Raw genomic sequence first — 24,016 nt, 5'->3', positions numbered from 1 at the left:
GGAGTGTTCCTCTAAAACGACCCTAACTTCTCAGACATGAAGATGAACCTATTTAGACTGGAGGTTGAAACATAAACCGACAGGACGTTACTCCGTCCAGCAGAGTCTCCGTGTTTAGTCAGATCATCGAGGTGCTTTAAATAAGAGTTTTAAATGGGCAAAACCTTCGTGGAAACAGCAGCGCCTCTGCAGTGATGGAGTCTGTGGTCGGGCGGACTCATAATGGGATTCACAAACAGAGATCACGTGTCCTTCGAGTTCCTGCTCGTCTTGACTCTCTGCTCATAAAGACTAAAGGACTGTGAGCTAGCTGTTGTTTTTGTTTAACAAAAATACAGTCAAAAAGTCCAAAACTGGTAAAATTCACATTTAGCTGAGGAACTACCTGATCAGCGCACAGAGAAACAGGATCAGGAATACCAGCGCTGGCAGCGATGACTTTAAACATGTCAGGAGGCGAAGCACACAGATTCAGGTTGTGATTCAGGTTTTTGTCTCCATGCAGTTTGAGCTGCTGTTAACGAAGAGAGAGGAGAGCTGCTGTGCATATCAACGACCTCACAACTGTCCCGTCGCCAGGGGATACCAGCCCAAAGTCACGTGTGACAGAACGCACACACACACACACACAGCGTTCTGCTAATTTAGAAAGTCTTTTCTAGTCAATACGAGTCTCTCTCCTGGTTGCCCCGAGGGAAACTCTGTGAGGGGATTTACGAATTTAAAGGGACAGTTAAAAGGGCGGTTAGGAAAAGACAGACAGGCAGACAGACAGGAGCATTCGTGCACATGCTCACAAATGTTCTTTCTCGACTGAGTGAAACACGCACTGATAAACCACGATGGAGTTGCAGGGTGGTGGTCTGAGTGGATGTCAGGTGGTCCAACAGTCACACCAGAATCCAGGATCTGATTCAGGTCTGCGTTTTGATTTAGGCAACAAAAGCAGTTTGGTTTAAGGTCAGAAAAAGATTTTTTTGTCATCGTGATGTTTAATGGACAGGATTCACTTTAATTCAGTTAGGGAAAGATCCTGATGTTGGCTATTGCTAATGAAAATCAGTTTGTGAAGTATGACAACATGTAATCGTTAACTCGTGCTGTCACAAAACGATTCACTGATTACATGATGACTGCGGTGCTGTGTTAACAAACACATTCACAGTCTGATGGAACCACCTGAACTGTCTCAAGCTGAGTGCCTGATACTCGCTGTACCGCGTGGAAAAGCCAGCAACACATTGTGGACTTCCTCAAACTCTGCCAGAGGAAGCTAAAAAACCCTGACCCCTTTGTCTTTCTGGCAGGACACCCATTCCTGTCCTACTGATATCAAGTCTGAATCCAGAAAGAAAAAGTTTGGTTTGCAGCCCTAACTCTGAGCACTTTGTGTTTTTGTCTCATGTCAGGAGAAAAGGACCTTCACAGTGCGGTGAGGGAAAAGATGAGTGCAATGTGATTTGTAAAGCGAGGAGGAGGAGGAGGAGGAGGGAGACGGAGCGAGATGGAGGAACAGAGCGTTTCAGGAGGCTCGTGATGTTGTTCTCATTAGCAGTGATGAGAGCTCGCCTCTCTGAGACAAACCCCTGAACAGAACGCCTCTGTTCACTAATGAAGCCACACAGACGAGACCTCTATTGGTCATGCGAGGACGTCCCTGGGACAGACTGGATGGGCCCCAACTGCAGCCTGCTGTTACGCAACGGGAAGGTCACAGGTTCGAGTCCCACGTCCATCCAGAAGGCGGGTGTGTGTTTTACACCATCACTTCTCACAAGTGTGGGGGTTCTGGTTAGTCTGACTTCACGATTCATTTTCACAGATCTGCCCTCAATTTAAAAAACTCAAACCCTAAAAACAACTACAGGCGTGACTTATTTAAACAGCACATTTCAAAGTTACAAAGAGCTTCACCAAGTTGAGTGACGACTAAAACATTTCAACAAGCGATGAGGCACATAAAGAGAGAATATCTGTTATCGTTTGGCGTAGGATGTTTTCTGTTGTGTTTTTCTTTTTGTGCTCTCTCTGTTTCCTTTTCCATTTTCTGTTTCTGCAGAGCCTGTGGGTGACAGGGGGTCAAGTCAGGGGGTGTGGCTGACTCCTCCTCCTGTTGGCTGCTGAGGCACACCTGAGTTCTATCAGTCTATTCTCTCCACTTTATAAGCCTGGCCTCCACTCCTGCTTGCTGCCACATTATTGTACGCTCTACCTCTGCATGCTGTTCACCTGTTACCTGAATCGAGATTCTCCTGCCAAAGATCTCTTTCTGTCAGCCAGCTCCCTGCCTCCACAGCCTGCGTTTGTTTCTGGTTTTAGTTGATTAAAAGAACCTTTTGTTTCCTCTCACCAGTGTGTTTGTCTCTGCTTTGGGGTCCTGGTCTTAAAAGAACCTAACAAGATAATTAAAAATAACAGCATGCAGCTTAAAGGTGAGAGTCCCAAACTGCTCTGCTGGCAGGTTTACCCAAAAAACTGTGTACACACACTGATACTGTAAAAATAACACATGAGAACTACTATACTACTACTATACTACTATACTATACTGTAGAAACAAAAGTATTGGGTCCCTAAACACACAGACAGCCATATGAAGCACCATGTGTCTACAAGTGTGTGTGTGAGTGTATATGTGTGCCTTTCTGAGCACAAGCTCAACGAACACAAACTAATCTGACCTGAATGTCACACACACACACACACACACACACACACACACACACACACAGAGTTAAAACCAGGAGCACAATGTTGGTTTTGTTCTGTGGGAAAACTGATGAGGGAAGGAGGAGTGAGGAAGGGGGCAGGGGATACTGTTGTCATGACAACGAGCATGGGGTCCCAATGAAGAGCTCAGGCTCACTGAGAACACACACACACACACACATGGGACCACCTTGTACTGCAGACAGGAAACACTGAGGCCTTCTTTGTTGAAAAAAAATAAAAGTAGCTATACACACACACACACACACACACACACACACACAGAGTTATAGCCACTTTTCAACAGGACAGAAAGAGGAGGGGCCTGAGGAGAGGATGGAGGGATGAGGTTTTATCAGTGCAATCACGTCACAGCCGAATGACCAAATGACCAGCTTCTTCTTTATTTCCTTTCAGGGTGTTCACGTTTTTTTGCCCACTGGGGTTGAAAAACAAGAACACCTTTCTCTCCTCTGAACTGTCAACCCTCCTCCAAAATAAAAGCCTGAATGATAAGAGAGCTGTGATGTAGTGAAGAGGGGGGGCGGGAGGATTTCTATGGAATCATTTTCCGGCACAGCAGGACAAACAGGCCAACAGAGCAGGCACGACTGAATAAGGCCACCACCAAGCCAGGTGAGGCAGGTGAGGTGGGCGAGACTGGAGCCAGAGTGCAGGTCTCTCTCCATCCAGATCTACATGTTGAACTGCATCCTCTGACAAACCCAGTGTCTACTGTCAACATCTGTCTGTTGTTCTTCTATGCAGTGATATTAGAACTAACTTAAACAACATATCAGCTAAGAAACAAATACATACAATACATAGTCTTCAGAATTCCAATTATAACCACCTGTCATGTTTGTCCTTTGTAATGTATGATGTTTATTGCATGTATGTTTCTCTCTCTCTCTCTCATCCTCTCTGTCCCGTCTACCTCTTCTTCTCCTCCTTCACCCAGCCGACTATCAGCAGGATGGTTCTCCCTTGTGAGTCGGGTCCTGCTCAGGGTTTCTTCCTGTTAAAATGGAGTTTTTCCTTGCCACTGTCTGCTTGCTCGAGGGTTCAGGCTCTGGGTCTCTGTAAAGCACCTGGAGACAGTTTTGATTGTATAAGGTGCTATATAAACAAATTGAAATTGAACAAAGCAGCACCAGGAAACCAGCAAAATACACCAGACGACCGGCAAAACAGCAGCGGACTCTGGACAGTTCTTATTTCTTCTGATTCCTGTCACACACAGATTAAATTTGAAATTAGCATGAAAGCCAGCTGTACGAGAACATCGCCACGAGTATACATACCGACGAGGCTAGCGCTACTGCTCACACAGCAGCACGGATACTCAGTGGACCTATGAGCCAAGCCGCCATGCAGAGGCTCATTACTTCACAGCAACCCGCAAACCAAGGTGCCCAATAAACTACAGCCACAGACAAACGGCAGTGACCACGATCAACCTACCTGTACCGGTGACAGCGGAAGAGGAAGTGAGACAACCAGGTGGGCGGGTCTGAGTGCCAAAGAGCAAAGAGGGGAACAGGGACTGTCTCCCTTTTACACAGGCATGTCAAACCGGTCCACAGGAGGGCCGGTGTGGCTGCAGGTTTTCTTTCCAACCAAGTAGCAGCACACCAGACTTGACTCATTTAATCAACTGATCAACGTCTTCAGACAGTTGATTGGTCAAACGATGTGCTCTTGGTTAGTTGGCACAAAAACCTGCAGCCACACCGGCCCTCCTGTGGACCGGTTTGACATATGTGCTTTTACACATTAAGGTGCCCTCTAGTGGCAATACGCCGCCAGGGACCCAGACAACCGTTTCAGGCATGAGACAACTCATCCTGCTACATAAAGTAAGAAGGTTGATAAAGGTATTTCTGATACCACACGATGTTTTAACTTGTTTTAGATAAATGTATGTTTGAAAGTTGAAAAACTGAGACAAATCTAACATTTGGACTGCAGTGTCTTACAGAGACTGGAGCAGCCGGTTTCAGCAGCTGCCTCATCACAACAAGCATCCACGTGTAATAAAGTGGTCGGCGGCCGATGACGGACAAGCTCGTTGTCGGTCTTGTTCATAACAGACGGTTATAAATGCTGAGTGTTTACAGAGGAGAGCTGAAGGAAGGAGTTAAGACCATCTTGAGGGAGCAGGATGTCCACAGCATCGCTACAGGGAGCGTGTGAGGGAAAGACGGATTTTAAACCAACAGCACGGGTCAAACATCACTCGGCTGCTGGAGAATCTACACAGAAACATGTACATGAACTGGACCGACTCCTCCTGACTCACAACATGCATTCACCAGGGCCGGGGAGGCAGCTTCTCAGCTGATCCACTTTGCAGTGACACCTTGAAGTCTACGACTGGACTTGGTTTTACATTGTAATCTGTGCAGCATCTACATCTACAAATGTTTATGAAGCTTTCCCGGTCTGACATTGACTCCACTTTTTTTCCTCTTATTAGCTCAGATGTTATTTCATTGTTCACCTAAAATAAATGCTGGCACTGAATTTTCCCATCTAATCATATTCTAGTGGACCTGCTGGACATGTCCTGTAGATGGTGTCCTGCAGTCAGACAGCAGTCAGTCTGTCAGGTCACTTCTCCTGTCAGTGCTGTGGTCAGGGGCTCTGGGCTTTACAACAAAGCTTGATTTGGTGCTGTGATTTTCTGATGTTTTTCATACGGAACCACAATCCGATGGTTTGCTCGACTGCAAATGTTCAGCTGTTTTAGAGATCTGTTGAGCTTCATTGGACGAGACGTCATATTAAGAGGCCAGACAGATTATTGGGGAGTTTGCATCTGTTTATTGATTGTGCTGAAATTTCATCAGAACTGTCAATAGATTTGCCAGCAGTGATGTCATACTGCTGGAAGTGACATCATCAGTGGGGATCCTGATGGCACGTGTGTCAGCACCTGGTGGGGATCTTCACAGGTGCCTGGCACAGAAAGAGGAGGCCTTCCCATCACAGTCGCTATGGCTGCCATCATCTCTCCCTGTGGACAGAAACAATAACGGCACGTCAGAGGTCTCCGCTGCCCAGTTTTCACGCTCACATCGTTTGTCTTTCCTCACTTCAGTAAGTCCCACTTTATTTCTAAAGCCTTCTGCAAAACTGTTGTTAGAAAATGCTTCACAGCTGCAACAAAGATATGAAATAAGCAACAAGAATCCAACGTAGAAGTCAAATGATTTCTGCAGGCTGATCAATAAGTTGAAGTGCAGTCACAAAGAAGCAGGACGGAGCAACAATTCAGAGGAGAACCAACCTGTAGATGTGTCGTATGCCTGTGAAGATAAAGAAAAGATCTTTACTGAACCCCACTCAGCTTGGATCTGCCTTTATTTGTAACTTTACACTTGAATTAAAAAAGGTGTTTTGTTCAGCACCAAAGATCTGTTTTAACATGAATCATTTAGTGTGCAGATTACTTACATGTGCTCCCATCAGTATTCCCCAGTGCAGAGGGGGAAAATAAAAAGTAAGATCTGTGTAAAGACACACAGTGTTTCAAAATTGGCTTAAGTTTACAATCAAAAGTAAAGGAGTTTTTAAAATGAATAATTCATTGTGCACATTACTTACTGGTTCAAGCGACATTCCACAGGCCGTAGCCGTGAAGAGAGGAACCCTGATACTAAGACCCATCTGTGCAAAGACTCAGTGTTTAAATGTGAACTTAAATGACAACATTAAAACAACAGTTTCTAAACTGCTCTTTTGGTGATGTACAAGGATAGAATGAAAACATGTTTTGCACAAACAAGGCCTTGAAAAGAATTACACATGAAAAGAGGATTTTCTCTTGACGTGAACGCCAAATGTAATAAAGATCAGAAATGTTTTCTGTAGAATCTAAACAGCTGATGCCATGATGAAAGGTAAGAATGAGAGACGTACCTTGTTGTGACGATCAGGTGAGTTTGCACTTGCAGCAGTAGCAGGTAGCAGAGTGTCTTTGAGAGGGAAATCCAGTGCTTATATACCTTATCTTCACCTCCCTTTGCTTTGATCACAGGGACGTGTTTAACTACTATAATGTTACCCTTCGTTAAACAGTATCGTTAAACCTTGTGCTGTTTGGAGAGACGTTGCCCCGTGGGCTGTTTGGGATCGTCAACAGCTTGTGGCTAAACCACTCAGTCAGCGCTGTATGTAACAGAGAAGAAATATGACCCGCACTAGCCTGGACTGATTAGATTAAGATTAAGATTAAGAATCAGCTTTATTGACAGTATATATATTTTTACATACACACTGAATTCGTCTTCTGCATTTATCCCATCCTTAGCTGAACACACACATGCAACACCCGGCAAATTACATGCAGTGAAACACACACAGGAGCAGTGGGCAGCATCAAGCGCCCGGGGAGCATATTGGGGGGTTAAGTGCTTTGCTCAAGGGCACATCAGCCGGCAAATGGAGGGGGGGAGCATTTTTCGCATTAATCGCTCCACCACACCCAAATTTTTCCTGCCCGTCCGGTGGGGGAATCGAACCGATGACCCTCCGATCACAAGCCGCTTCTCCAACCTCTAGGCCACGGTGCCCCGACGGCCGGTATTCGATCCATCCTTGAGCCTTTTACGGATGCCGGCCCTCACGGACAAAGCAGAAGAAGAAGACAGAAGAACGATAAAATGCGCAGCCAGATTTCGTCTTTCCATCCAAAATCGAAGTAATCCGCTGGGTCTTGACATCTTCAGATGGTGGCAGTAGATGAGGACTTTTGTGTTGGTTCTTGCAGCCAATAACAGAGAAATTTGGCTGCGTTGCTCGTACCTTCCACACCTTCACAGTCTCATTCCAAAAAGGTTGGGACAAAGTGTACAGCATAAATAAAATGCAAAGTGTGATCATTTGCTAATCCCTTTCAACATATACTCAGCTGAAAACAGGACAAAGACACTGCGCTTGAAAGTGAAAGAAAAAAAAGAAAGTGACATATTTTGTCATTGGAGGGAACTCACTCCAACGAAATTTGTTCTCTGCATTTAACCCACCCAAGTGACGTGCACACACACACAGCAAACCCGGGGCAGTGGGCGACCGCGTGCAGCGCCCGGGGAGCAGTGGGGGTTAGGTACCTTGCTCAAGGGTACCTCAGCCATGGACACCGGGACGGGGAATCGAACCAGCGATCCACTGGTTACGGGTCCGACACCCTAACCGCTGATCCACGACTGCCCCATGTAAAGCTTCATGCTTTACCTCAACTTCATTGATTTTTGGAAACGTATGCTTATTCCGAATTCCACACAAGGTGGGACAGGGGCAAGAAAAGACTGGGAAAGTCATGGAGTGCTTGAGAAACACCTGTTTGGAGCAGTCCACAGGTTAACAGGTTCATTGGTAACAAGTGGGTTAACTGGTCTACATCACCATGAACCAACGCTTCAGTGTGTAGCCAGGATGGGGCTGTTTCAACGTGACTGGGTGTCCAAGGGGCATCTTCGATAGGCTCACTTGTTCCCAGGCAAGGATGGAGCGAGGGTCAGCACTTTGTGAAACACGTGACGGGATAAAGGACATTACTCCACGGGCTCAGGATCACTCTGTGGAGACGTTATCGTCGGCAAACACGGTTCGTTTGCGAATGATTTCACTCTGTTTGTATATGACACATTAAAGGGGAGCAGCTGAGTAAAGTTAGTTCCCTCACGTCGCCATGAACAAACCCTTCAGCGTGTACTCGGGACGAGGCTATTTGACGAGGAGCGCTCTTTTGTCAAAAGTCACGCGTGACAGCCATGGGGACCTTTTCATTGCTAAATACTGCGTAGTTGTCGACGCACAGTACAACTCCGAATGCAAAGAAGCTGGGACGCTCTGTGAAAAGTGAATAAAAACAAAATGCAAACATTTGCCAATGAGCTGTGCTCAGTGATAAGTGTTTGTGCCCACAGAGTGACATCCTTTATACAAAAAGGGCCAAAATAGAGATTGTACTGACTCTGAAAAGTCAAACATTGTAAAAAGTATTTCAGAGGGATGCAGCACTCTTGAAATTGCTAAGGTATTGAGGCGTGATCACAGAACCATCAAATGTTTTGTTGCAAACAGTCAACAGGATTGCAAGATACGTGTTGAGAAAAAAAAGATGCAAATTAATCCAATTCAATATTACCCTATTTCAGGAATTCTTTGACAAGGTTGTTGTCAAAGCATTTTCTTCTGTTGTGCCAGCTTTTTTGCTATGTCATTTACGTCTAATGATTGTGTGGCAGCATTTCTGGACCTTTTCGGGTTGAAGATGGACTCAAAATCAACTCCCAAACCTACTGCAGCTTTTAGATGACACTTTCTTCATGCAGTGGTATAGGAAAAGGTTTGCATCTTTCAAGAAGACCACAATTTTTATGCAAGAAGAGAAAGCCAAAACCTCTTTTACTTCCTTAAATATTCATTTGAGGTTTATTAACGTTTTGGATTGGCTGAGAGCACTGTAGTTGTTCAATAATAAAATTAATCCTCAAAAATACAACTTGCCTAATAGTTGTGTACACAGTGTAGTTGGGGCTGGTCTCTAGTTATGCTGCTATAGGCTCAGACTGCCGGGGATTTCCCATGATGCACTGAGCTCTTTCTTCCTCTAACTCTTCTTCCACACACATGTTCCCATCAATGCATGTCAATAACTTGGCGTCTTCCTCGGAGTCTTTGTGCTTTCTCGTCCCTCGGGTTCCCGTGGATCGTGTCTGGACCTCCTGCTGTGGTCCTGCTCGACACTGAGACCGGGACACAACAAGACAAGCTGACAATGAGGGGACAGCAGAGACAAACGGTGGACTGAGCGTGAAGTTTGTCTTTAAGTTTTCAGTTGACAGGTGGACTCAGGGCAAACGATGATGACCAAACAGCTGAGCTCAGCCACTCAACAGACAAGTGAGTCTGAATGTGACCTGTGAGCTGACCCAACACACACACACACACACACACACACGCACACACACACCCACAGTACAGTTTGTTTGGGGTTTTTTTGTTTCGTTTTTTTCAAGATGGCGCTGTCCCAGATGGCAGCCTGCAGCCACAGCTCTCGTTGTGTTTTGTTTAATCTGTATATATTTGTTGGTTTATTCCTGCTCAGTTGTTTTTCCTGACTATCCACAACCAGTCATAAAAGTTGTGGCAATGGTTGGATTAAGTTTTATTACTCTTCTCCGCGTTTTTCTGTTACTTTTACTACTCTTTGTAACAGAGAACGTTGCCGATAGCGGTGGGGGCATTGTTTACACCCGCGAACAGCTGATTGCGCTGTGTGAGCGCGTGCTGCTGCCCGGAGACAGACCTGTGGTCCCGCAGGAGTTACGGAGGAGACGCCGGCGCTGCAGGTCCGGAGTCAAACGGAGGGAGAGGAGGAGAAGACATAAACCAGCGGTCCCAGTGATCATAGTGGGAAACGTGAGGTCTCTGGGGAATAAGACGGACGAACTGGCAGCGCTAGTGAAGACCCAGAGGGAATACCGTGAGTGTAGCATATTCTGCTTCAGTGAAACATGGCTGCACTCGCACATCCCAGGTTACGGTTTGATACGAGGTGACAGAGACTGTTCCAAGAGTCGGAAGAGGAAGGGTGGCGGGCTTGCACTTTATGTGAGTGAGAGGTGGTGCAACCCCGGACATGTGAGCGTGAAGGAGCGGATCTGCACCCCGGACATTGAACTGCTAGCGGTGGGAATGCGCCCGTATTATTTACCGAGAGAGTTCACGTCCACCATTGTTATCGCTGTTTACATCCCCCCCGTCAGCTGATGCAGCGGTGGCCTGTGAAGTCATCAGCTGCACCGCGGCCAAACTACAGACTGAACACCCGGATGCATTCATGGTTATTACAGGAGACTTTAATCACGGGGGGCAGCCGTGGCCTAGAGGTTGGAGAAGCGGCCACTGCTCCTGTGTGTGTTTCACTGCATGTAATTTGCCGGGTGTTGCACGTGTGTGTTCAACTAAGGATGGGATAAATGCAGAAGACGAATTCAGTGTGTGTGTGTGTGTGTGTAAAAATATATATACTGTCAATAAAGCTGATTCTTCTTCTTCTTCTTCATGCTCCACTGGACAAAATTCTCAATAGCTTTCACCAGTATGTCGACCAGAGACAATAAGACTCTGGACCTGAAGACACTTCTGAACAAGAAGAAGAAGGCTTTCAGGTCTGGAGACAGAGAGGAGCAGAGGAGGGTGCAGTATGAACTCAGAGACATGCTGAGGACATGTAAGGACAACTACAGGAAGTGGAAAACAGTGTGAGGGATGTGTGGACGGGAATGAAACACATCACGGGGATGAAGGGCAAAGACAGGCAGACATCAGGGAGCCTGGACAGAGCAAACCAGTTTAACCAGTTTTTTAACAGGTTTAGCTCACCTCCTGCCACCCCGTCAACACCCCCAACCTCCCACACACCCACACTGTCCCAAATGGCTCGACCCAACCCCCAGCATTCTCCTGTACAGCACCTCATCTGTCCCTCCTGTCTCTCCCCCACCTCCTCCTCCTCCACGGAAGACATCATCATCAGCCCAACAGTGACTACAGACCAGGTTAGGAGGCAGCTGGAAAAACTACATCAGCAGAAGGCTGCAGGTCCTGATGACATCACACCCAGGATCCTGAAGACCTGTGCCAGCCAGCTGTCTCCTGTACTGGGACATCTGTACAACCTGAGCCTGAGTCAAGAGAAAGTCCGGACACTGTGGAAGACGTCCTGTCTGGTTCCACTCCCCAAGAGGTCGAGGCCATCTGACCCGGCAGACTACAGACCAGTCGCCCTCACATCTCATGTGATGAAGGTCCTGGAGAGACTGGTCTTAACCCAGCTGAGGCCACAGGTGAGGACGTTTCTTGACCCTTTGCAACTTGCCTACCAGCCCCATTTAGGAGTCGACGATGCTGTCATCTCCCTGCTGCAACGAGCCCATCTGCATCTGGACGGTGGAGGAGACCCTGTGAGGATCACATTCTTTGATTTCTCCAGTGCTTTCAACACCATTCAACCTCTGCTGCTGGGTGAGAAGCTGCAGGTGATGGGTGATGACAACGCCAGGATCTCCTGGATTGCTGACTACTTGACAGGCAGGCCACAGTTTGTCCGGCTGGGCAACGTCCTGTCTGATGTGGTGGTCAGTGATGTAGGAGCTCCACAGGGAACTGTGCTTTCTCCCTTCCTCTTCACCTGATACACCACTGACTTTCAGTACAACTCTGAGTCATGTCACCCGCAGAAGTTTTCTGATGACTCAGCTGTTGTCGGGTGTATTAGAGAGGGAGAGGAGGGCGAGTACAGGACACTGGTGGACAACTTTGTAGAGCGGTCCGAACAGAATCACCTGGGACCGAATGTCAACAAGACCAAAGAGATGGTGATCGACTTCAGGAGGAAGGGGACGCCTTCACAGCCACTATGGATCAGGGGGGACTACAGGTGGAGGACTACAGATACCTGGGTGTGGTGATCGGCAACAGACTGGACTGGACATCTAACACCGAGGCGGTGTACAAGAAGGGGATGAGCAGACTCTGTTTCCTGAGGAAGCTGAGATCCTTCAACGTGTGCAGCAAGATGTTGGAGATCTTCTACCAGTCTGTTGTTGCTATTTTCTCTGCTGTGGTGTGTTGGGGCAGCAGCATCAGAGCCAGTTTTACTCACTCAGTTCATTCCATCTTACATTCTACTGGCACCTTAAGATACAAGACAGGTTTATTTGTCACACACACAATCATACACGGTACAATGTGCAGTGAAATTCTTTATGTCCCTGCTACCAAAAAATAGGTAAGTAAAAAATTTAAATATTGTAAAAAAAAAAAAAAAAAAAAGAATGTTTATAAAAAAATAATAAAATTAAAATGTGAACATGTGCAGTATTTACATGCAGTGCAGGTGGGAGTAGGATTGTCCAGATCAACGCTCACTGTTGAGCAGACGGATGGTCTGGAGGAAGAAGCTTCTCCTCATCCTCTCAGTGTTGGTTCTCAGGCAGCAGAACCGACGGCCTGATGGCAACAGGGAGAGGAGTGAGTGTCCGGGGTGATGGGGCTGCCTGAGGATCTTCTCAGCTCTCGACCTGCATCGTTTGGTGTAAATGTCCTGCAGGTCGGGTAGAGTTGTTCTGATTGTCCGCTCAGCTGAGCGGACTTCCCTCCTGAGGGCCAAGAGGTCCTGCTTTGTGCAGCTGCCCATCCATGTGGTGATGCTCCCAATTCTACCTCTACTATATTTTACATTACACTGTTTATTGTTGTACATATACTTTTTTTATAGTGCCTTGTATATATATTTTATATATGTCACTTTTTATTTGCTATTTTTAACATTTTGTTTAGCTTGTTGTGTGTATTGCTGCTGCTGCACTGCAATTTCCCAGCCTGGGATCAATAAAGTATATCTACATGTGAAGGGAAAAACTGGTGAGGTTTGGTGTTTGTGTGCTACCCCCTGCTGGTTCATCAGCAACACTGCAGGTCTGGATTTGTTCAGAAGCTACACAAATACAGAAACATACTAAATAAACACCACAGTTGTAAAATTTGATGGTGAATTAAAACATAAAGCACGATCTGTAAACTGCTGAGCCTGAACAAGACGGATTCACTGCACACTCAGTATTTTGAATAAATCCAAAGAGAGAGACGCCTCGTGTTGTTTCTCCTTAGCTTTTAATTAGTATCATACACAAGCATGTTTCTATTAAAACACATCATATATGAACTGAATCAAACAGAAATGTACAAACAGATTCAGACCGACAGACGCTCGCACCCTGCATGCACAAACACGAAACATGTTTTGGAGATATCGGCTGTAGAGACCTCAACTGCAACGTCTCTTTTCAGAAAAAATTGCTGTTGAGTTTCTCTAATTTTTGTTTGTCGTTTTGTGAAGTGTCATCTTGTTCCCTCATACTGAAGAGAAAGCAGGCATCTCCAAAACTCAGACCAAAACTATCTAAATGGATAATCAGCACCACAGGGAAGAAGAAATGTGTGTTTTTGACTGGCGGTGTTTGACTGCTTCCAGTTCCCCGATGAAGACCGTGAGATTCGGTTAAAAGCTCAGGAACAGCTTTCGTGTTTTCAAGGTTTCAGTTTTACACTGTGCTGTTCATCGTATCTTGATTATTGATCTTTTCACAGGACTCGTTTCATTGGCTTCAACGCTGTCTTGTGATGCCAGTTGTTCTGTCTGGATTTTGTCCCATTTTGGCACAAACTCTACGGAGCTTTTGACGATTTTGTAACCGACTTTGTAATCGTGCCAGGCTGCACATCACATCCTGCTCAGTTTCAGTTTGTACATGCAGGATCAGAGGATGCCATTTCAATATTTGCCATTAAATAAACCTGGTCGAACTTTACACAACAACAACCGTATTCCAGCACGTTCATCTGTCAGAAAAGTTCTGTAAGCACACTGTCACTATGTGGTAAAGAAGCATGTAAAAAGCTCAACATGGACACTTTGAGGTTTATTGCACTGGTTTTAGTACATTTCATGTTGTGTACTTACAGCACTGTTCTGCAGGTTAACACTCAGGGAGACACACTGGATTAAGGCCTCTCAAAAGAACCATTTAGTTGATCGGGTCCAGCGGATACACGATCCCTGCCCTCAGCATGCAAACACAAGAAACCAGAGCTGCAGGGATGTTTCCACTTGACGGACGAGGACAGAAAACCCGCACAGCTGTCACATGAAGCCAATTTTCTGCTGTATCACCTGGCAGGCAGGTGAGTCTCACAGTTTAGCACACAGGTCAGCTCTGTGGGAACAATCTGTCCATTTGCTTTCAAGGATGATCCCATTTTTTTGGATCTGACTAACAAATAAATGTGGAAGCAGGGACCATTTCTGACTGCAGACGTGTTTGTAGTGTTTACAGGATTTCGAATGGAAACTCCTCTGTGATGTGGTCTGTATGACAGCGTGAGTCACTGGCAGTCACTGTGATGAGTTTCAAGTGGACCAGCTGCTGGTTCAGAGAACAGCAGAGCCTGAAAACTGGAGGACAAACTGAGCCTCACTCGATGTGTCCAGCTGGTGGGAGTTGTGTTTGTTGTTGTGCGGCGGTTCATCAGAGAAAATGATTAACTCTGAATTCCTTCAAATGGGAGGAACTCGCTGCTTTTCGCCGTCAGGCCGAAGGCGGTTCGCTTCATGCTCATTGCAGGTGTTTGCTGTGGACACGTCTGCATCCAGATAAACAAACCGACTGATTGCCAATCTAAAATCTGTGCTGCATCTTTGAGAGTTTGTAGGAAATTTGATCTTTTGAAACGCTCCGTCGGTAACTGGGACAGCATTCCCAGACTTCCAGCCCAGCTCAGGTGGTTCACTTCGACGCACCTGGATGTGGTTACACGTACTCACGTTGCCAAAAAATGTTTTAGCAAATCAAGAGGGTGTTATTTTGTTGATCCAACCTCTTCTACAGTGCGAAAGCTCTGGGTTGGAGTTACATGATGTGCCATCACTGCTAGTTGATGTGAGATGCATGCTGGGATACTCGTTGAAAAGTAAACCATTCTTATTAGGTCTTATGACCCAGACGGACCGAGTTTGGCCCGACAGTGAAAAGCAGAATTCATCTCCCACACAAGCAGCTGACAGTCTGACCAAGCGTAAACAAAGTGACCACAGCACAGGTTGTGTTCGCACCTTTTCCTGTTAGTTCTGCACTCTGACTGGCTGCTGTCAGGACCAGGACGTGTCAGAAATGACATATGAACCAACAGAAGGACATGAGCATGAGGCTAATGAGGATCTTCATATAAAGCGAGTGTTTAGTGACTCATGATGGTGTGATCCAGTTTCCATTAAATTCTCTTCATTATATCACAGGTTAGAATATTTTGGCCAATAACCAGGACCTAACAAGCATAACTACTTTACATCATCACAACTATCAAAACTATCAAAACTCAACGTCAATACTTGCTCTGCTTTGCTTTTGTCGCATCTCTTTGTTTCAACACTGAACTGGAATGGCTGGCTTTAAGTCTGACTGCTCTGAAACTCTGTTGATCCCATTAAAACAGCAGAACTAAATAAATTCCTTCACATGCACCAGAAGCTGCCGGTAAACAGCAGCTACCTGAGCACCAGCTGACAACACAAACTAACAAATTACCGGATGTGGTGGATTTCCTTGTGAGGCCTCGTTGAGAGTCAGCACAAACCAAAACACGATCCTATCAGTCATGATGAACTCCGTTCTCCGTGGGCGTCGGCGGCTGCCGATATTAAAATGGGATCGTTTCCGTTTGTGTGCACGACGCTGACAAGGAAATTTTAAAATTGTCACTTGAAAATACATTATTATGATTAAAATGAGGATTTAAAGTATTTTCAGTGCAATCCTGAGCTTAACACAGATGTGTGAAACTAAGCTTAGATTTAATTTGTAAGTTTAGATCTTAATTATGTCCTGATCTTAGCTCTTAATAATGTCAGAGTTTTTCTGCATCTTTTCCTGAAACTGACGAATTTGAAAGAAAAAATTTTAGATTTCATTTTCATTACAAACCAGGATGGAGATTAAATTCAAATGAAAAGCTCAGCTCAGCGCACACTGAAAAGTCCTGTCACTGAACAGGAACATTAAAATCATAATTGCATTTTAACATTTTAATTCTGTTACACAGCATGCACACAAACACGTGTTTAATATTGGCAGCCACAGGCCTCCGTACACTTGCTGCCATCTTTTCAAACATTTTCGGCAGAATCAGATTCTTGTGAGGAAGGACGTAACGTAGGAGAGGACAAACGTTTCTAAGTTTTTATTTTCTCACGATGAAAACGAATCCAAAATTAATTTTAACACCTGCGGTCATAAATAGTGAGAAAAATAAAAGGACTTAAAAAAAAAAAAAAAAAAAAAGACTTTAAAACAAACATTTAATGTGCGGGCGCGTCAACTGATGCGGATTCATTGCATCGACAGCATTTGATCACATGACAGCCCTGGTCCAATCAGCAGATGTCTCAGAGCAGACGACTCTCTCTCACATCCAGAGTCAAACAATAAAAAAATAACAATATGAAACAAACAAGAAATAAAAAGCTTATTACAGAGATATGAACAGAAAGAGTAACATTTATCTCTCTCCAGTTTAAGTACCACTTCCTTAAATCTGGCCAGACAAGGTTATGTCACAATAAGAAGATTATTAACATTATTCTCATTATTAATATCTTACAAAACCAAAATCAACAGTGCAATAAAAAGATTTTAACCCCTCTCGCTCGGCAGGACGGAGAGAGGACGGGGGACGGGCTTGGCGACGAGGAAGGAGAACATCCAAAAACAAAATGAGAAAGCTAGAGGGAATAGAGAGGAGGACAAGCAGTTCACAGCGGACGAGGGAGGAGGTTATAAATGTGAGATAATGGAGGATGGACGAGCTGGAGGTAAGAAAGGGAGGAATGAAAATCAACAGAGGAGGAAAGGAAGGAGGGAGGAAACAATGAAGGCAGACGTGGGTTACTGGCTAAGACGCCATGAAGGCGAGGCTGGCGGAGAGAGGATCATGGGAAAGCGTGAGGAAGGATACAGATCCACAAAACAGCCTCCAGCTAACGGCTAGCAGTGCTAAATGTGTCTTTGGGTCCACTAGGACGGAGAGGAAATCCCTCTGTTTTGTACAATTTATGCAGAGAATGAGAAGCCAAAATGGCCGACTGTTTGGGATTCACAGCGTTTGAAAGACATCATGGAGGCTGTTGTGTCTGTCTGTGGACATGCACTGACACCGCTTTTCTGCTGCAAGCTATCGAAAACCCCAGATATTTTTAAGGGAGTTTTCTACACTGTTCCTGTCCTGTGGTTTGGGTGAAATGATCCGTTAACTACTGCACAAACAAATTCCTGAGCCGTAGACTTCTGCGGGAGATGTGACGATGAACCGACTAAAGCTGAGGGTCAATAACTGAGAAATTTCCTGGGAGCTCCTGACAAAATCTGCACTCGTTTCCTGGGAAAAACAAAAAACAATCTGCGGGAGGTTTTAGCTCGTGATGGTCCAATGAAGACCTTCAGTAACGGCACCAGTGAACCGTGGTTACTCCAACCTCCAGAACGCGACACAAACTGCAGGAGGCCGAGTTTGGGTTCTAACGTGTTCGCTTTGTAACTTTACAGAAAGGACGTGTCAGTGCGTCGGGTGTAGGGCTGAGGGTCGGCAGGCGTCAACACGAGGATGGGGTGGGGGTGGAGGGGGCGGCAGTTGGGGTGTGTGTTTGTGATGACAGGTGGGCATAGCCTGTTCTGTTGGGGGGGCGTGTCTGTTCTCAAGAACTCCTCTTAGTCCTGGAGTGTTGGATCAACCACTGAAGAGTGATGTCTGCAGAGAGAGAGAGAGAGACAGGAGTGTGTGTGTGTGTGTGTGTGTGTGTGTGTGTGTGTGTGTGTGTGTGTGTGTGTGTGTGTGTGCGAGAAGAGAAGCAGAAAAACCCACAGAGTGGAAAAGAAAAGAAAAAGGTGAACGATCAGTAAAGCGGGACAGTGTGTGTTTTCATTGTTTCGTCTTGCATAAAGCAGCACTACAGCAAGTCCTTCCTGCCTGAGGCTATCAGACTGTACAACACACATGCAGCCTCCAGATCTGTGCATCTCAGCTGACCTCATGTTTACTGAGCGACGTGTGCGTGTTACTTCTCTGTTTACATACCGCTTTTGCTTTTATTGCTCGTAATGCTGGGACAAACTCATTTCCCCCCTCAGGGATCAATAAAGTTTAATTGAACTGAATTTTGGAGAGTCTTCATCTCACTGTGTGATGGGGTTGAAAGTTCTTCTAAATCCTGACCAAATGAATGCCCTGCACTTCCTGTAGCTGTTTCACAATAAAAGCATCCAGATGGGTTTGCCTCAGCAGTAACTGAACACAACTGAAAGTGAACCTGAAGTGCGGAGATGACAAAGTGCTTTTATGTGTGCTTTGCAAGATGATGTCACATTATGCTGCGAGTTTAGTGTCTCATTTGCCTTTTCGCCAAAATTAACACCAACCAAAAGCCAAATACGCACTGCCAGAGTTTACACACACACAAACAACTCAGGCTCTTCATGATGTGTTCATGGCCACAAGGATTGTTTAAAATGGGAAAAATGATTTGTTTTGTCTCATTTTTGTTTGCTGAAGTCTGTCAGTAACATCTGTCATTACACTCTTGTTCCTTCATTGCAGCAGTTTAATAATAGAGGCTAAAATTTCAACAAAATCCTATAAATATCTACAGGCAGATTTGTAAAAACATCAAACGTATGTAGCAAACTCCACAAATTTCCTTTACAAGACGTCCACAAGTACCTCTGAGATCATTTTCGAGTTGTTTTACTGCAGTATTTTTAAATACTGAAGTCATAGAAACCATGTAAACTTTTTGGCAGGTAAAAATATGCTTGACCAATGATTGAAGTTGATGAAGTTGATTTGGGACCTTGTGGCCACCTTTTCTTATTGTCACTGCAGCGATCTGACTGAAATGCTCTGAACATAACCACAGTTCAGGATAAGAGTGTGTGTTTGCGTGTGTGTGGTACCGATGTTGTCTTTCTCCTTGCAGGAGATGGAGTAGCAGCAGATCTCTCTGTCCTGGATGGCCGACAGGTTCCTGTTTAACAACACAGACACAGTTAATTCAAATGAAAGCTTTAAACAGTCACATGACAAAACAAACAATTACTCTCTCTCTCTCACACAAACACACACCAATAATGATCTGTACAGTGTTTTTGTGATACGTTTCTGCAGCCCCGTAAAGGAGGAGCGAGTGACAGAGCATCAACCAGTCACATGACCAGCAGCAGGTGACGATCAGTTAAGTGAAGTGAGCGCTGCAACGTGGCGCGAGTCAGCACTTACATCCTCTCTATGAGCTCCTTCTCATCCAGAGCTCCTGGCAGGTCCCTCTTGTTGCCCAGGACCAACACCTGAAGGTGGAACAGACATGAGAGAGCAGAGTGGCTGTCAGTCAAAGCACACAGAGATTCGACTTCCACTGCTGCTTTAAAACATCCGTGACATCGGGTGAGTACAGACTGACTTCTACTCTACGATCACAGAGGAAGGTTCACAGGGCTGGGCTGACCACAACTGAGAAGATTTATCACAGTCTTTCACATTTTTCAGATGTTTTTTAATCTCTGTGGATTCTCTGGTCACATTCAGTCTGGACTTGGGTTGGACTGGGTTGACTTTGTTGTGCTCAGGCTCAGTCTGGTTTGTTACATCCACTCACAGGAATCCCCTGCAGCTGTGGTTTGTCAAGCAGGTTGTGGAGTTCGTTCTTGGAGGCTTCGATCTTCTCTGGGTCTGCTGCATCCACCATGTAGCTACAACAGGAAAACAACAATTCAAATAAGTGATTCAAAACAAACAGCAACGTGGCCACTGACTCACTTTCTCCGTCATGGCTCCCTCGCTGTGAAATTTTCTTGGGTCCGGCTGAACCAGACTGAAAACTGAGACATCACTTCTACTACGTCTCAGCTGCACAACAAACCAACTCTAGTGCTCTTTGTTACATAAATTTGACCCACTTGCCACACGGCTTTCCTGTCCCATCTCACCAAGACAACGAGGCTAATACGACACAACAGGAATTCAGCGCTGCATTCTGCTGTTTCCTACTGATCAAACCCAATCATTTCCCCCTGACAATCAGCATAATTTGACCAAAAACCTTCAGATGCCACACTTAATGCTGAGCAGGTCTCTTCCCCGTTTGAGAAGCATGTCCATCTGTTGGACAGAAGGATGAGCCGGTGTAGAAACTTGGGCGACTTTGCTCTGTCTCGTACGACCCGTTTGGAGGACAGGACTTACACGATCGCGCTGACTCCTCGGCAGTAACGCTCCCACATGCTCCTGAACCGAGGCTGTCCACCGATGTCCCACAGCTAGAGGACACAGGAGGAGTCCGCAGTTAGCGAGTGTGTGCAGTCTAATCATTCAGCCTGCAACATCGTAAGGTCACCTGAATAAAGGTGTGACTCGTGTGTGAATCGTCTCTTTGAATATGGTCAGTTTTTATGCGCAGTTCCTTAAGCAGTGTCATTATTAATCTGTCAGTTAAATTCCTTCATCGTCGTGATGTTCTGACTCTTTATGCTCTAAATTATCTTCTAAATGCAAAGTGTTTGTCTTCTGTTTTCTTTAAATGACATTCGTGTATGTGTGACGGCAAAAAGGTAAGAACAATACCAAGAACAGAGCACCTGCACCCTGAGTGATTCCTACATCTAATATATTATGATGACATATTTGTTCTCAGAATTATGGGAGATAATTCACCCTCTCTCTCTCACACACACACAGGCTCACGCAGTCAAAGTGCAAGAAAAGACAAACAACACCAATCAGTCAGCAAACTGCACTTATGCGAGTGTGTGGAGGCTTGAGGTAGAAGCAGGGTGAACTACCAACCTTGATGGTGACGTTGCCCTTAGTGATCTTCCTCATGTTGAAGCCAACTGTGGGGATCATGTCTTCACTGAACTGGCCAGACTGAAAAACACACACACAGTATTTAGTGTTATCTACCAGAGGTACACTCCACTAAACTCCTGAATATCTGCACACTGTATTGCTGGACGATCAGATTTTATCACAGATGACTGATCTGCTTGTCCTGAGGTAAGAAAGGGAAAAGGAAATGCAGAAATGCCAAAGGAAGGTCCAGATAGACCTTGGAGGTCCATAAGCTGCATCTGTCTTCTGTCAACTCTAAAATACAGACATGAAACCCCACCAGAAAACAACTTGGGTTTATTTTTCAGCTGCTCTGTACACCTGTCAGATTTAAGGGATCCAAAAGATCATTTCAAATTTTTTTTTGGTTCAACAATCAGGAAAAATAAGGATAATAACATTACCATCAACAACACACCATCTCAGTATTATGATGGTTTCAATATCAGCCTTAGAAACAATCTGGTATCACCATAACCATCATCATTATTAATCAGTCACATTCCTTCAGTCGTGGTGGGCTGTGGAGTCTGACCTCAGGGTTCCTTATAATAATTATATATAATTTTTTTTCTCAATCATTTTTATTCTCAATCATTAAATCATTATTAAGAGATCAATAAAGTCTCAAACTGTCATCTCAAAATTCTGTCAGGCTTGAGTCTGCACTCACACTTGCATTTCAGATGGTAAAAAGAAGGAATACTAAGACTTGAGTGAAGGAAAATCTGTGTTAGTGGGTCACCCAAAAATTAAAATGGGAAGCTCAATTGGCTGATGTGAGGATGGGATGTAACCGGGGAGGCAAGGTCACAGGAGGGCAGGGATGGATCATCCGACACTACAGATCCTGCCTCCGGCCCTGCTGACAGTACCAGAGCTGGGGGTTCGGGTCCCAAGACGGCCTTCCACAGCGATATAAATGTCGACAGTCACGGCGACGACTAAGAACCTCCACTGGTGCAGATGTGAAAGCCGCTGTGCTCATAACCCAGTGCAGAGGTCTAATGTTTAAACAGTGAAAACACACGGCCAGGTTCCAGTCACCGGGACTTAAACCTGTGTCCAAGGCATATCGACTCCGTGCTGCTGGAGTCGACAGCGAGCTGACCTCACCACCGCAGGACAACAATGGATGCAGCCAGATGCTAATTGACAGCTGGCGTTAGCACATCACGTTAGCCTGAACCTTACCGCTATCACATTGACGAAGGTCGTTTTCCCGGAGTACTGCAGTCCCACCAGGGTCAGCTCCATCTCTTCTTTCCAGAAGAGCGCCTTGAACCAGTCCAACAGCTTGTTGATTAACGCTATCATCTTTATTGGCTGAAGCTAATGCTAGCTGCGGCTGTTACTGCTACGGTTAGGTGGCTATGCTAGCTAGCTAGGTGGCTAACGCCCCGACAGTCTTCTGTTATTGGCCGCTGACAGTCACTATGACAACCACGGACGGTAACAGGAAAGCGACTGACACCTACAGGAGTTATTTGAACCGGAGTCAAATATTCAGTAAGTTGGTGTTTCCTGGCTCTACTGTCCGCTGACGGTTTTCGGCTTTCTGTGATGTTTACTAGCTACGCCTTTTCATACCAACACTATCAGGACAGGCATAACAAATAACACCACATCCGGTAGGACTTTCAAAATAAGCATCACAGGGAAGCGCAATGGTCTTCGTTAATCAAGGAAAGGTTCAACATGGGTTATATCCATAACGAATTCTTACGTAAAATTAAACACAAGCGGTTGTTTATCCTAAATCTTCTTTTTATTGTATGTCTTGTTTAATTTTGTATCATCTGTGGACAGGGTCTTCCTGTTTGGGTGGGGTTGATCAAGGAAGCGGAGGAGAGCAGAGACAAGAGGGCACAGACACTAACAGATCGGTCCGTATGACTGATACACTGCCCTCTGCTGTATACACAGGGTACTTACAATAATTATTATTAAAGCTCTGTCCATTGTTACAATCTCAATCTTAATTCCACAACCAAAACTAAAACAGTGTTTTTAAACTTCTTCATGAAATTGTTCCTTATTTCCTGTGGGATCGATGAAACTATGCATTATGAATCAGCTCATCCCCCCCTCACCTTCAACACTGGATTCCCCCAAGGCTGCGTGCTGAGTCCCCTGCTGTACTCCCTGTACACACATGACTGTGTGTCCACATCAGACAGCAACACCATTATAAAGTTTGCTGACGACACAGCCATCGTGGGGTTAATCTCCCACAACAAGGAGGAGGCCTACAGGAAGGAGGTCACCCACCTGGAGAGCTGGTGCCAGGAGAATAACCTCCTGCTGAACGTCAGCAAAACTAAGGAGCTGATTGTGGACTACAGGAGGAAGCAGCAGAAGGACATCCGTCCACTCTGCATCGGCGGGTCTGAGGTGGAGAGGGTGGACAGTTTTAAATACCTCGGTGTGACTATCACACGGGACCTGTCCTGGTCACTGCACATTCACAGGACTGTGAAGAGGCAGTGTCTCTTCCACCTCAGACGCCTCAGAGACTTCAGGCTCCCCCTCAAGGTGCTCAGGAACTTCTACACCTGCACCACTGAGAGCGTCTTGAGTGGGAGCATCACCACATGGATGGGCAGCTGCACAAAGCAGGACCTCTCGGCCTTTAGGAGGGTAGTCAATCAGAACAACTCTACCCGACCTGCAGGACATTTACACCAAACGATGCAGGTCGAGAGCCGAGAAGATCCTCAGGCAGCCCCATCACCCGGGACACTCACTCTTCTCCCTGTTGCCATCAGAACCAACACTGAGAGGATGAGGAGAAGCTTCT

The 24,016-nt window shown here is 45.6% G+C and overlaps 1 protein-coding gene and 1 long non-coding RNA gene across 3 annotated transcripts; both read right to left on the bottom strand.

Moving 5' to 3' along the window:
• Positions 1-5,515: 5,515 nt before the first annotated feature.
• Positions 5,516-6,312, bottom strand: LOC124064012. Its single transcript, XR_006844200.1, has 3 exons — positions 6,169-6,312; positions 6,002-6,020; positions 5,516-5,728 (listed from the first exon to the last, which is right to left on the bottom strand). It is a non-coding gene; the product is annotated as an uncharacterized LOC124064012 (long non-coding RNA).
• Positions 6,313-13,379: 7,067 nt separating this feature from the next.
• Positions 13,380-23,295, bottom strand: LOC124063283 (ADP-ribosylation factor-like protein 8A). 2 transcript variants are annotated; one of them, XM_046396774.1, is made up of 7 exons: positions 22,411-23,295; positions 21,172-21,252; positions 20,572-20,645; positions 19,985-20,078; positions 19,609-19,676; positions 19,287-19,357; positions 13,380-17,062 (listed from the first exon to the last, which is right to left on the bottom strand). In XM_046396774.1, the coding sequence occupies exons 1-7, from the start codon at positions 22,531-22,533 to the stop codon at positions 16,974-16,976; spliced, it is 600 nt and encodes a 199-aa protein (XP_046252730.1). In that variant the 5' UTR covers positions 22,534-23,295; the 3' UTR covers positions 13,380-16,973. The 2 variants fall into 2 exon arrangements, with proteins under 2 accessions (XP_046252730.1, XP_046252731.1); XM_046396775.1 differs by having other exon boundaries at positions 13,380-18,084; positions 22,411-23,061.
• Between the last annotated feature and the right edge of the window lie 721 nt (positions 23,296-24,016).

Source organism: Scatophagus argus, chromosome 8 (assembly GCF_020382885.2).
Source record: "Scatophagus argus isolate fScaArg1 chromosome 8, fScaArg1.pri, whole genome shotgun sequence".
Lineage (NCBI taxonomy): Eukaryota > Metazoa > Chordata > Actinopteri > Scatophagidae > Scatophagus > Scatophagus argus.
Note: the sequence above shows the minus strand (reverse complement) of the source record. Positions and strands in the feature narration are given on the sequence as shown.

Coding starts and splice junctions, on each gene's coding strand:
- LOC124063283 (XM_046396774.1), bottom strand. CDS start 22,533: ATGATAGCGTTAATCAACAAGCTGTTGGACTGGTTCAAGGCGCTCTTC. Junction 20,079..20,571: donor CGAGGAGTCAGCGCGATCGT/GTAAGTCCTGTC, acceptor TTCCTGTTGTAG/CTACATGGTGGATGCAGCAG. Junction 19,677..19,984: donor CACAGCTGCAGGGGATTCCT/GTGAGTGGATGT, acceptor TTCCACCTTCAG/GTGTTGGTCCTGGGCAACAA.